This window comes from Dendrobates tinctorius, unplaced genomic scaffold (assembly GCF_039654945.1).
Source record: "Dendrobates tinctorius isolate UK_male_01 unplaced genomic scaffold, ASM3965494v1 ptg000083l, whole genome shotgun sequence".
Lineage (NCBI taxonomy): Eukaryota > Metazoa > Chordata > Amphibia > Anura > Dendrobatidae > Dendrobates > Dendrobates tinctorius.
This window is the reverse complement of record NW_027361751.1, coordinates 2,872,943-2,887,260: the sequence shown is the minus strand read 5'-3', so window position 1 is coordinate 2,887,260 and position 14,318 is coordinate 2,872,943. Positions and strand designations below refer to the sequence as shown.

The following is a 14,318-nucleotide window of genomic DNA, read 5'->3' as shown; positions in this document are numbered from 1 at the left end:
TCATTTCATCAGTGCAACATATTAAAAATGATGGCTCTACAGACAGGCATAAGCCCTGGGGTCTTGCAACATGTGCTGGAAGACATATATTCAGGCCTTTAGGATGCTTATCACTCAATGTGTCGTCTGTACATGCTAGGGGAAGCGCATGATATTACCTAATACGTAACGCACAGGAATCACATACCTCTCCCGGATGAATTCTGACAGCTCTTTTGTTGATATCTGTCCATGTTTCATGTTATGGTATAAAACATCAAAGCCATTATTCTTTTCACCCTGTGAAAAAAACAAAAGCACATAAGCGTTACAATATAGTAACATTACAGTGCTAAGATTATTAGGGATGTAAACTAGACTGTGTTCCAAATTATTATGCAAATGATATTTTTCTCTGATTTTCCTAAATAGTCGGTATAAATGACAGTCAGTCTAATAAAAGTCATCAACTGTTAGGCTGAGTTCACATGTGGCGTTTTTTTCGCGTTTCCGCGGCAGTTTTAACCGCGCGATTTTGCCGCGAAAACGCGAAAAATAAGCATCCCATGCATTCCTATGGGATTCCGCAATGATGTGCTAATGCTGCGGTTTTTACCGCGTCGGAATCGCTTCGCGGTAAAAAAACGCAGCATGCTCATTATTTTGCGGAATCGCGGCGATCCCGCACCCATAGGAATGCATTGTTCAGCTTACTTTCCGCATGTGGCTGTGCACAACATGCGGAAAGTAAGCAGAACATTTGCGGATGGTACCCACGGTCCGGAGGAGAGGAGACTGTCCTCTGGGCTTTGGGTACCATAGCCCTGTAAAAAATAGAATTATAAAATAAAAAATATTGTTATTCTCACCCTCCGACGTCCCGCGCAGCCTTCCCGCCTCTCTCCACGCTCCCATTCCCAGTAATCCTTTGCGAAAATGCCCGCGATGGTGTCCGATGTCTCGGGATCGCGAAGTCTCGCGGTCATTCGCGCGACGTCATCACGAATTACCGCGAGACGTCGCAATCCCGCGAGAACGGACGTCATCGCGGGCATTTTCGCAAAGGATTACTGGGAACGCCTGCGCGGGACGTCGGAAGGTAAGAATAACAGTATTATTTTTTTTTTTTACATTCTATCTTTTACTACTGATGCTGCATAGGCGGCCTCAGTAGTAAAAAAGTTGGTCACACTCGTCAAACACTGTTTGACGAGTGTGACCAACCTGTCAATCAGTTCTCCAAGCGATGCTACAGATCGCTTGGAGAACGCTAGCATTTTGCAAGCTAAATACGCTTGCAAAATGCTAGTTTTTCCGCGGGAAAATCGCGGGAATTTAAAATGCGATTTTCCCGCGGACTGGAATTCCGGAATTCTCGCTGTAATTTCCGCGAGAGTTCCGGTACGTGTGCACTTAGCCTTAGAGTATACATCACATTTTATTGCAGAAACCTCCCAATGATAACAGTATAATCTCCAAAATGAATAAAAACTCAAATTGCACTGTTCCAAATTATTAGGCACAGTAGAATTTCTAAACATTTGATATGTTTTAAAGAACTGAAAATGTTCATTTGTGGAATTTGCAGCATTAGGAGGTCACATTCACTGAACAAAAAAGCTATTTAACTTCAAAACATCCTAACAGGCCAAGTTATATGTTAACATAGGAATCCTTCTTTGATATCACCTTCACAATTCTTGCATCCATTGAACTTGTGAGTTTTTGGAGAGTTACTGCTTGTATTTCTTTGCATGAAGTCAGAATAGCCTCCCAGAGCTGCTGTTTTGATGTGAACTGCCTTCCATCCTCATAGATCTTTTGTTTGATGATACTCCAAAGGTTCTCTATAGGGTTGAGGTCAGGGGAAGATGGTGGCCACACCATGAGTTTATCTCCTTTTATGCCTATAGCAGTCAGTGACTCAGAGGTATTCTTTGCAGCATGAGATGGTGCATTGTCATGCATGAAAATGATTTTGCTCCTGAAGGCACGGTTCTGCTTTTTATACCATGGAAGACAGCTGTCAGTCAGAAACTCGATATACTTTGCAGAGGTCATTTTCACACCTTCAGGAACCTTAAAGGGCCCTACCAGCTGTTTCCCCATGATTCCGGCCCAAAACATGACTCCTCCACCTCCTTGCTGATGTTGCAGCCTTGTTGGGACATAGTGGCCATCCACCAACCATCCACTACTCTATCCATCTGGACCATCCAGGGTTGCTCGACACTCATCAGTAAACAAGAGTGTATGAAAATTAGTCTTCATGTATGTCTGGGCCCACTGCTATGATTTCTGCTTGTGAACACTGTTTAGGGGTGGCTGAATAGTAGGTTTATGCACCACAGCAAGCCTTTAAAGGATCCTACACCTTGAGGTTCGAGGGACTCCAGAGGCACCAGCAGCTTTAAATATCTGTTTTCTGGCTTATAATGGCTTTTTAGCAGCCGCTCTCTTGATCCGATGAACTTGCCTGGCAGAAACCTTCCTCATTCTGCCTTTATCAGCACAAACATGTCTGTGCTCAGAATCAGCCACAAATCTCTTAACAGTACGATGATCACGTTTAAATTTTTGGGAAATATCTAATGTTTTCATCTCTTGACCAAGGCATTGCACTATTTGATGCTTTTCAGCAGCAGAGAGATCCTTTTTCTTTCCTAAATTCCTTGAAACCTGTTCCCTGCTTAATAATGTGGAACATCATTCTTAAGTCGTTTTCCTTTAATTGAGCTCACCTGGTAAACACATTATCACAGGCATTTGAGATTGATTTCAGTGATCCAAAGAGCCCTGATACACAATACCATCTATGAGTTTATTTGAAAAACAAAAAATTACATCTTTATGACACTTAAATCCAATTTGCATAATAATTTGGAACACAGTGTATATGGTATATATCAGAGATTGGGTTATACAACCTAAAAATCCAGAACATAGTAGCAAATACCTAAAGAAAGTCAGAACTTTTAGGCTGTGTGCCCACAGTAGCGTTTAAGCGTGTTTAGGGGTCAAACTGCTTCAAAAACGCTTAAAATAAGCTTCCCATTCATTTTAATACTTTTTGGCCTTTTTGTGCCAATGGATGCGTTTTTTACAGCTAAGGAAACGCTTAGCGGCTAAAAACGCAGCAAGTTCATTAATTTTGCGGCTTAGTCCGCGTTTTTAGCCATTTCCTATGGTCCAGGAGACGCACGGAAAAAACGTATCAAAAAGTGCGTTTTTCGAGCAAAATAGCGTGCGGAAAACACGCAAAAAAGCACGGGAAAAAAACACGCATTTTCTGGGAAGGAGTCCGGTTTTGTGTCAGGTTTAAAACGCTACTGTGGGCACATAGCCTTAAGTTCAGCATGATGCGACATTTACAAAACATACATAAAGTAGATACCTATACTGTATCTGAGGGTCACTAAATAAGGTACCGTACACAATGTCAGGTCAGTGTCTATTAAGGGTAGCTCTGCTTACATTTAGCTTCATATTTCAGAACTTTGTGTGTGTATATACACACACACACACACACACACACACATCTTTACATACATATATTTTATTTTACTCACTTATATTACACCATTATTTCCACAGCGCTTTACAGACATTATCGTCACTATCCACATGGGGCTCACAATCTAATTTCCCTGTCAGTTTGTCTTTGGAGTTATACTTATTTACACAGTTCAAAAAAATAAAGGGAACAATTGAACAGCACAATGTAACTCCAAGTCAATCACACTTCTGGGAAATCAACCTGTCCAGTTATGAAGCAACTGATTGTGAATCAGTTTCTTCTGCTGTTGTGCAAATGGGACAGACAACAGGTAAAACTGATAGGCAACTAGAAAGACAATCCCTATAAAAAGGAGTGGTTCTGCAGGGAGTGACAACAGACCATTTCTCGGTTCTCTTCATTTTGTCTGTTTTGGTCACTTTTGCATTTTGACATTGCTCTCACCCCTAGAGGTACTGTACAGCCGCATGAGACAGTGCCTACAAACCACAGACGCTGTTCAGCTAATGCTCTCATTCAGGATGACACATCAATGCGAGCTGTGGCAAAAAGGGTAGCTGGCACGGGCGTAACTACCACAGTCGCAGCAGTCGCCTCAGCGACCTTGCCCAGGGGGAGTCAGGGGCTCGGCAGGCATATCTCCCAACCGTCCCGATTCTTGCGGGACAGTCCTGTTTTTTACCCACATCCCGCACTGCACTGAGCCCCACACCCCCTCATGCACCCCATCCTCGCCCTACTGCAGAGACCCACCACAATGACAGCAGCCCCTCACAGCCTGCAATGACGTCGCTAGGCTGTTTTCTCTAATGTGCGCACAGGACCTGTGATGAGGTCACAGGAGGGGAAGATTCAGGGGGTCACATGATCAGGGGCCTCAGTGTCTGCAGGACTCTGCTGTGCTGGTTGTCATGGTGCTGGATGAGGTAAAGTTTATGTGTGGGGTCAGGAGGGGTTTACAGTGTGGATGTTAGGAAGCCACGTGTGTATGAGGTGTCCGAAGTGGAGCCACGAGTGTACGAGGTGTCCAAAGTGGAGATGTGCGTGTATTTTGGCATGGGGGGACCCCATTTGAAAGTTCGCACCGGGGCCCATAACTTTGTAGTTACGCCACTGGTAGCTGGGTCTGTCAGCACAGTGTCCAAAGCATGGAGCAGATACAAGGAGACAGGCCAGTACACCAGGAGATGTGGAGGGGGCCGTAGGAGGGCAACAACCCAGCAACAGGACTGCTACCTCCTCCAGCGTGACCCTTTGGGTACTGGGTCCAATAATGGTGTGGGGTGGCATTTCTTTTAAGGGCTGCACAGCCCTCCATGTGATATCCAGAGGTACCCTGACTGCCATTAGGTACTGGGATTAGATCCTCAGATCCATTGTGAGACCATATGCAGGTGCAGTGGGCACTGGGTTCCTTCTGATGCATGACAATGCAAGGCCTGTGGCAGAAGTGTGTCAGAGGTTCCTGCATAACGATGCCATTAATGCTTTGGATTGACCTGCCCGTTCCCCAAACCTGAATCCAATGGTGCAGATCTGGGACATCATGTCTCGTTCCATCCACCAACTACAGGTTGCACTACAGACTGTCCCGGAGTTGAGTGATTTTTATTGTTATTATTTATATAGCGCCATTGATTCCATGGTGGTGTACATGAGAAGGGGTTACACACAAATTACAGATATCACTTACAGTAAACAAACTAACAATCACAGACTGATATAGAGGGGAGAGATGACCCTACCCTTTTGGGCTTACATTCTACAGGATGGTGGGGAAGGAGACAGTAGGTTGAGTGATGCTTTAATCCCTCAGGAGAACATCCGTCGCATCATCAGGACCATTCCCAGGTGTTGTAGGGAAGTCATACAGGCACGTGGAGGCCACACACACTACTGAGCATCATTTCCCTGTCTTGAGGCATTCCAATGAAGTTGGATCACCTGTAATTTGGTTTTCCAAATCCAGATGTCCATGGGATATTAACTTTGATTTATATTGATTATTTATATGTTTAACTGTTTTCAACGCATTGCACTATGTAATGAATAGAGATCTAAAACTGGAATGTTTCATTCAGTGATATCTAGGATGTGGCATTTTATTGTGCCCTTTATTTTTTTTTATTAAGCAGTGTATATATACACACAGCGACACACACACACATATATACACATATATACACGTACATGCACATATATGTCTGTTTCCCAGCACTCAGTTCTGGAAAACTGAGCACTGCACCACGACTGGGCCACACAGACAGCTGTTATATTTAACAATTTTGAGAAATGAGACCTGAATACATCATTATTGACCACTGACAAGTAGGAGTAGAGAAGGCAGGCCACACCAGCATCATATCTCAAGAACTGCAGTTATGTAATATGTAAATATGGCTTTGACACACTCTGCCATCACAAGTTAGAGGAAGAAACTTCAGAAATGTTCATAGAGCTACTCCTAAACACACTGCAGCACCAAGATCTCAGCTTTTACCTGAAGTGCTAACATGCCAACCCACAGTGCCACAGTCTGGGGGTCCTCTCCTCTGTGCCCCCCCTCCCACCCCAGGAATGGCTTCCTGCTCACACTACACGGGTATTAAGGGCATGTCACACTAAGAGATATCGCTAGCAATATCGCTATAACTAGTGACGTTATAGCGATATTGCTAGCGATATCGCTGTGTCTGATACTAACCTACAACCGCTCCCCCGCTGGTTATCGCTGATCGCGCGAGAACGTCCTGGACCGTTTCTCGTCGTCAGCTTCCTGCGGCGCTTCCTGCTGTGACGACGAGCGACGCGTGGAGCCGGGCGGGAGGACGCAGGATCGCCTGGTGTGACAGGTAAGTAGCGACCCCCGTCCCCTGCTATGTCGCTAGTGAGAACTGCCTGTGTGGCAGCTCACTAGCGACCACTTAGCGATGTACCAGCGATCCTGACCGCGTCATATCGCTGGTCGGGATCGCTGGTACATCGCTAAGTCTGACCGTACCTTTAGAGGAAGCAGCCCATGAATGACCTCCAGCTTGACCGAGAAGCAAGTCAAGCAGTCAGGGGTCTTCATCCTGGACTGCTTCCTCTGAACGTCCCATACTCCCCCACCCCCTACTTGGCACCATACCAAGTCTGACCACAGATCAGGTCAGTACAATCAGAACTGAAATCAGTTTCCTAACTTATAGAAACTTTGTATACGTCACAATGTTTAACTATTTCATATTCCAGCATACTTCAGATTAATGATCATTTATGTAACTTGGCAGATGTGTGCTACAGAAAGATTTCTAAAATAACAAGAATCTGAAGACGGCAGACAATGTATGTTTTTAGCTTGAGCAGCTCTTATAAAGAGAGTTTACAATGAGGATAGGCTGAGATCAGCATAAATCAGCACACATAGGATATAAATCATACACATATGTTGCGTTCTGGAACAATGCCAAATATGTAGCCAGGATTCCTGCAAGCCGGTTTGGTAGAGAGGAGCCACATTTTTCTGAATGTCTGAAATAGACAAATATTGCCAGAAGGAGGCGTCTTCATTCATGTTAATGGTTATATCTGGGCTCTGTCGGGGTGGTCACTGAAACGCAGCTATTGCGGGGAGAAACCCTGACGGAGAGAACTGATCCTAGCCTTAGAGCCCCCGGTGAGTGCGGGGTTAATTGTTCATTCAGACATCAGTGATTTTTCTCATACACAAAAACTGAAAAAAGGGGGGTTTTCAAGCTTCAAAAAGTCCATCAAAAGCAGATAGCACATGGATGACAACAGTGTGTGGTCTGATTTTCTTTCACTCCATAGACTTGCACTGGAGAGTTTGATCTGATACTCTGATGTATATAATGACAAGTCTCTGTGCTTTAGTGCGGAGCACTCAGGGTCCTGCCTGAATGATGTTTTCTGTACTTATGACACCATGTAAGTGCTCAGCGTAGATAAAAGTGAATCCTGCCTTAAAAGCAATTTAAAAAAAAAAAAATGTATGTACCCCACAATGGTACCAATTCAACCCCCTAAAAACAAGCCCCCACTCAGGTCTGTTTTCTGTTAGGGCAAAATTGGGGGTTTCTATGTTAGTGATTGCTGAAAGGTACTGGAATAGTGACCTGCACTCCCCAAAAATAGAGAAATCTGTGCTCCCAAATAGAAATATACCCCGCTCCTGTCTGTGCCCAAACCAGTTCATGTCCACAAAGCTAGCATTCCTCTAGCGGGAAGAACCCAACTCATTTTTGGGTCTGTGTCTCCAATAGCACGAGCTATGTATGGGGCATGGATCAATGTATGGGGCACTAGAATGGCAGATTTGCAATTGTCACACTGCAGCCGTTATTTCTGGAAAACACCTGTGGAGCTCAGGTAAGGGACATTTACACTACAAGACATTAGTCAACAAATGTTGTGTAAAAAAGGCTTGCTTCACCTTTATCTTGCAGTGTAAACAGGCTGCCGATCAGCCGATGAACCAGCAAAACGCTTGTTCATTTGGTGAAATCTCTTCTGCAGCATAAAAGATCATCGTTCTTGGGAGTGCACCGCCTGTGCAATCAGGACTCGCACTGCCGAGTACAACAGCAGCATATGAGCACTGACTGGTTTAGTATGGATCGCTCAGTGCATATCTATGTAAACAGGCAAAAGTAAAGAAGTTTACTGATCAGCGGTGGCATCGTGCCGCCGGTCGGTCTGCGTAAAAGGACCTTTCCCTAGGTGAATTCCCAGAGTGGGATCTGCTGTTCTTCTAGCACACTTGGGGTCCACAAGTAAGAGTCTGCAATCTATTCCAGACAAATCAGTATTCCAAAATTCAAATAGCGCTCCTTCCCTCTGACATCCGCGGCATGTGCACACAGTGATTTCTGTTAAAATTGTGCACTTAGGCTAGTTTCACATTAGCGTTTACGGCCGCAGCGTCGGGCTGCGCACGGCCGCCGCTAAGCCCCGCCTCCGCCGGTAGTTCCGCCTACGGGCGCATGACGCTGCATGCGTCCCCTATCTTTATCACTGGGGACGCAGGCCATGCGCAGTATGCGTTTGGCGGCGCATGCGTCCTTTTGACGGTGCGCCAAGCGCAACCAAATTGCAACAGGTTGCGTTTCGCGCTGGTTGGCGCACCGTCAAAAGGACGCATGCCCGCCAAACACATACTGCGCAAGGCCTGCGTCCCCAGTGATAAAGATAGGGGACGCAGGATGCATGCAGCGTCATGCGCCCGTAGGCGGAGCTACCAGCGGCCATGCGCAGCCAGACGCTGCGGCCGTAAACGCTAATGTGAAACTAGCCTTAGTGCTCCTTCCCTTCCGAGGCAGAAAAAGAGGGTGGTATAACCACAGAAAAGACCACAGATCCATCATTTAGAAAAATATAAATCTTTATTCAAAAAAATAAATATGTTAAAAGACAACAACAGTGACAGGATAGATGCAGGCACGGACATGACCGCGCAGCTGTGGGAAAAAGGCACTCTGACCCAGAAAGCCTAAACATGATGCCTAAGACAATAGAAAGACAGAGGACCATGGTAGATCAAATCCATACCCTGGAAATTATGCTGGGGTAAAAAATAATAAGAAGACTACTACTACCCGGCCACAAGAGTTTAATGGCCGCCACGTACAAATCCTTCTAATTAGCATAAATGTAATCCACATGTAAAGCCATGTTACCCATTTTCCAGGTTCAAAACCAATCAGTGTCATAATAGTTAATACGTCATAATGTATCAAGTTACCTCCAGTGAGTGGCATAATCCAGGCTGCTGGGACCAGCGCGTCTGCCCCGACGCGCGTTTCAGATGCTCGTCCTTCGTCAGGGGCCGTGTAGTACCCAAACTACAGTGTACAACCACATATGTGGGAGATATTGAGTAACAAAATACACTGCACATTCTCTCCTACTCCCTCTTGTGACACTTTTTAGGGCTAAAGCAATACTATCAACTCAAAAATCAAAATAATTTTTTTGTTTTAATTTCCCTCCATTCTAACACTCTGTAGGTTCAAAATGTTCACAACCCTCCCCCCCCCCTTAAAGGGTGTAAATTTCACTTTTTGAAGGCCTTTGCTGTTTTGGCACCCCAGGGGCTCCTCAAATGTAACATTGTGTTCACAATCTATTTCACCCTAAATTAATTACACTGCAAAAGTCAAGTAGCACAACTTTTGTGATAAAAGCAATATATTAGTGGAAAAGCGTAATTTTTCATTCTCACTTCCCAATGTACCTGTGGGTTCAAGTGTTCCTCACACCTGTAGCCGATTCCCTTGAGGGTTGTGGCTTCTAAAATGGAGTCTCATGTGGGTAATTTTCAGCTGTTTTAGCACCTCAGGATCTCTGAAAATGCAACATAACTGACCAATAGCGCTCCGTCCCTTCCCAGACCTGCCATGATGAGCCTAATAATTTCTGAGAAGGTATGGTACTGCCAAATTCGGGAGAAATTGCATCAAATTGTGTGATCCATTTTCTACAATTACACCTCTGTGAAAATGAAAACATGAGGCAATATTTTAGTAAAAAAATAAATATACTTTCAATTTTTTTCTTATTCCATTCTGTGCTCATTCCTATGAAACACTTGAAGGATTAAAAGCCCAAAATGAAATTTTGATTAGGCAGTTTCTGACATATAAACCCCTCAGGCACTTTAAAAGTGAAGTGGTTCCTAAAAAAAAAAAAAGAATGAATCATTGTAAATTTTGTGGAAAAAAATAAAAATTGCTGCAAAATGATGAATCCTTCAAACACTGGAAATTTAAAAAAACAAAAAAAAAAAACAAAAAAAAACTTCAAGCTTGATGCTGATGTAAAATAGACATATAGTAAATGTTATTCACTATCTCTCTGGTATGGTATGACTTATTGGTTTTAATGTCATAAAAATTCTAATTTGAACAATTACAAAATTTTCCATGTTATCATAAAAAAAAAAATTCAGATATTTTCAACAAATCGACCTAAATTTATCATTATTATAAAGTATAATATACCATGAAAAACAATGTCAGAATCACTGGGATGTGTAGAAGTGTTCCAGCGTTCCCACCACATGGACATGTCAGATTTCAAACATTTGGCCTGTTCAGGAAGGGGAAAACTGGAGATGGCGGAATGACATCTCGCCATGTCTTCCCTGAACACGGAGCTACACATCTGGTAATCACAATACAATCATGAACCATAAGGCCATAAATGCTGCAGCTTCTCAGCTATAGAGGTGCACGACACATTTATCTAACACACAGCATCTGTAATATCTGTGGTCCCAGAATGAATAAGCAAACGTCTCCATAAGCACAGGCCATGCAGAATATGGCTGGGCTTCTACCCCCAAGACCGTCATCTGTGGTTACCAACCAGGTCAATAACTTACATTTATCTAACATATGTGGTGTTGTTTCCATATATATTTTGTTAGATTATATTGAAACAGGTTGTATCATTATACATAAAAGCCTAAAAGCTAGAATGTTTCCAAGGAAGCGGTTGGATAGCCTACAATAATGAGCTGATTGGGGTAACAGTCAATATGTTCAATCCTTCCACTAATAATAAAGCTGGCCATGCACGTTACATAGGGGACAGCCATCGCTCCTTACCTCTCCATGCACGGGCATGCTTTAGCAGATCAAGCAGATATGTTTTCAGCAGCAGTAGAGTAGTAAATTGGATAAAACATAGACGTCTTAATAATGAGGCCTAAGAGGAAGCTTCCCAGCTGTATGGCCATACGTCTGCGGAGGCTCTACTACTACCCTGACAGGGCACAGAGCCATTCCTATCGGCTAGTCTCAGCGAGCGGAGGGTCTCTACACCGAGACTCGGCTGTGGGGACAGTGAATGAGGTCTGCTTGGATGTACGCATGGCTATACTAGTTGGCGCCATACTAAATGCCATAACTCTACAATGGCTCTTCTGTTAACAGGGTTGACCACTATGAAATAATCAGTAGAATAGGTCATCAATATCAGCTCAGCGGGAGTCCATACCTGGCAGCCCCCCTAATCAGCTAATATCGGGCCACGGCGGCTGGCTACGCAGTGTACACAGCAGATACTGAAGTTATGAACAACTCCTTTACCAGCATATAAAGGGCAACAATTATTTCTTTTTATGATTTATACAATTAATTTGATGTTGGGACGACCCCTTTAGGATGTGTTTTGTATGTACATAGGCATAGTGTCCCATCCAGGCAACCCTTGCCATAGCTTAGGGCTGCTGGCAATCGGCTCATGATAGCAGGTCCGGCTGCTAAAACCCTAACAATAAAGTATTTCCGGGAGAACCCATGATTCATTTAGTAGGATGCTTGGCCATTCTGAACTACTCTTTTATACATTTCAAAACCCTTTATGTTGTGGACAGTAATTCTACATTCATGAAACATTAGCATTTATCAGAAACTTCCTAGAATTCTGAAGTGGCTTTTTAGTGCCAGAGCTATGAGAAAAACTAATTAATGCCAGATTATGCAGCAGGAAGAAGTGCTTAAGCAAACAAAACATAATCCAGTTCTTTAATGTGCCAGCAACTCCGTGACCTTGCACAACTGGTCTCATATTGCCAGAAAAAAAAATATTTCCCAGTACTGAGAGTCTGAAGCTCCAGTCAATAGTACGGCCTGTTTGTGGACAGGAAGCCAGGGCTGATCCTCTCACCGCTGGTACAATTCCACTGCTAAAGCAAGGCACATGGCTTCTACTAGGCACCACTACATGGAAAAGCACAGTAGATTACAGCATTGCATACACTGATAATAGTGCTATGCTAACATCTATATCATCCGATAAATGGATGTGCCAACATTACTGTCAATCAACTGATCAAACCCAGATCATGCTGACGAGCTATTAAATGGCACCTAGAGTTTGTGGGATCGCTGCAGCCTCTGCAACGTTCACACTGCACCCTCTACTTAGTAATGGTGATGTAGGGTATTGCAGTGTGTTGACATGAATAGGACAATTGACAGTAGCACAGCACAAAGTTTACTGGCCCCCATGAAAAATCTACAACAGGCCCCACAATGTCACAGGTCTTTTATAGTATTGGTAGGTTCAAGTGGACATAAGTAACCTTTTGGGGTCCCTAGGTCTCCAGGACCTGGGTGCGACTGCAACCCCTGAACCCACTTATGGTTGTGCCCCTGATGATATTGTGACATCAAGCACTGTAGCATCCAAGTAGATCACATTCATGTACCTAGAACAAGGTAAAGACTGAAGATGCTGCAGAGAGCGCACAAAACCTGACAGCCCTTTAACCTCTTCACACACCCTAACGTAACTGTCAGAAACACCGCACTGAACTTGCTCACTGAGCCAGTGCGCGTGTCCTGAGTAAAGCGAACTGTGCTCAAAGATACTTGTGGAGCGGGCAGCAGCCGAGTAGATGCGTACTTCAGAGCCGCAGGACCTGAAGCACGTGACTGCTAGGGGCGTGGCCTAAATTCCAGAGAGCTAGGAGCTGCAAGAGAACTCCTAGCAGGGTAACTGCGAGACAAAGTTACCAAGGGGCATAGACAGGGAGGATAGTCAGGACGTAGCCAATGAGTCACACACACAGATAGCTGCAAGGTACAAGAGGGGCGAGCAGAGAGTAGTCAGGTCACAGGCAATGAGTCATACACCGAGAGGGTAGCGCAGTACAGAATCAACAGGCAAACTCACAACGGGGAACAGAACCGGGTCAGAACCATATAAACAAGCTATAACAACGAACAGACACACAGAGGTCAGCACACTCGGCCAAAGGCAAAAGTATAACTGGCAGGGATTGGAGCTTCCCAGAGGTTTAAGAATCACTCCCAGAACCAGAAAAAGGCCACAATCATTAACCCCAGGTGTGCAGGTCAAAGCCTGCACTGAGCGCCAGACATTAACCCCTGACGTGCAGCTCAAAAACCTGCACTGGGATCATGACAGTACCTCCCTCTCAACAGGGGGCCTCTGGACCCCCAGGCTTCCCCGGGTACTTGACATGGAAAGCCTGAACGAGGCGATCTGCATGTACAGAGCGAGCAGGGAAACATGAGCGCTCCTCTGGTCCATATCCCTTCCAGTGGACCAGGTACTGCAAAGAGCAGCGCACCCGCCAAGAGTCCACAATATGTCCAAACTCATACTCCAATTGACCCTCCATCAGCAATGGAGGAACAACAGGCTCGGAGTCCTCTTTGACAGACCCTACGGATTTCAACAGAGATTTATGGAACACATTGGATATTTTTAAGGAGTCGGGGAGACGCAACCTATATGCCACTGGGTTGACTATCTCCATAATCTCGTACGGACCAATGAACTTTGGTCCCAACTTAGCTGATGGTACCTTTAAGTTGCTGTTACGTGTGGAAAGCCAAACCTTCTCTCCCACCTGAAACATGTCTCCCGAGGCTCTATTTTTGTCAGCAAAATATTTGTGCCTCCCCTGGGCCCGAGAGATATTATGCTGGACTTCAGCCCAGAGGTTTTTTAACCGTTGAATGGACCCTTCTACCCCTGGACAACCGGAATCCACCCGTGAAAACTCCCCAAAATGCGGATTAAACCCATAGTTAATCAGGAATGGGTACATGTTGGTGGACTGACTCACACGGTTGTTAAAAGCGAATTCCGCCAACGGTAACGCATCACACCAATCCTCCTGTCTGGCGGAGGTCAGACAGATGAGAATTTGTTCCAGGGATTGATTGGTGCGTTCTGTCTGACCATTATTCTGCGGGTGATATGCCGACAAGAAGGAGAGTGAGATGCCCAATTTCATACAGAACACCCTCCAAAATTTGGCCACAAACTGCATACCTCTGTC

The 14,318-nt window shown here is 44.7% G+C and overlaps 1 protein-coding gene across 4 annotated transcripts in view; it reads right to left on the bottom strand.

Moving 5' to 3' along the window:
- Window positions 1–14,318, bottom strand: part of FCHO2 (FCH and mu domain containing endocytic adaptor 2) — a 240,992-nt gene that overhangs the window by 183,082 nt on the left and 43,592 nt on the right. For all 4 annotated transcript variants that reach the window (XM_073584057.1, XM_073584058.1, XM_073584056.1 and 1 more), the window contains exon 2: window positions 188–279. In XM_073584057.1, the coding sequence (XP_073440158.1) occupies window positions 188–279 (92 nt within the window). The remainder of the gene's footprint in view (window positions 1–187; window positions 280–14,318) is intronic.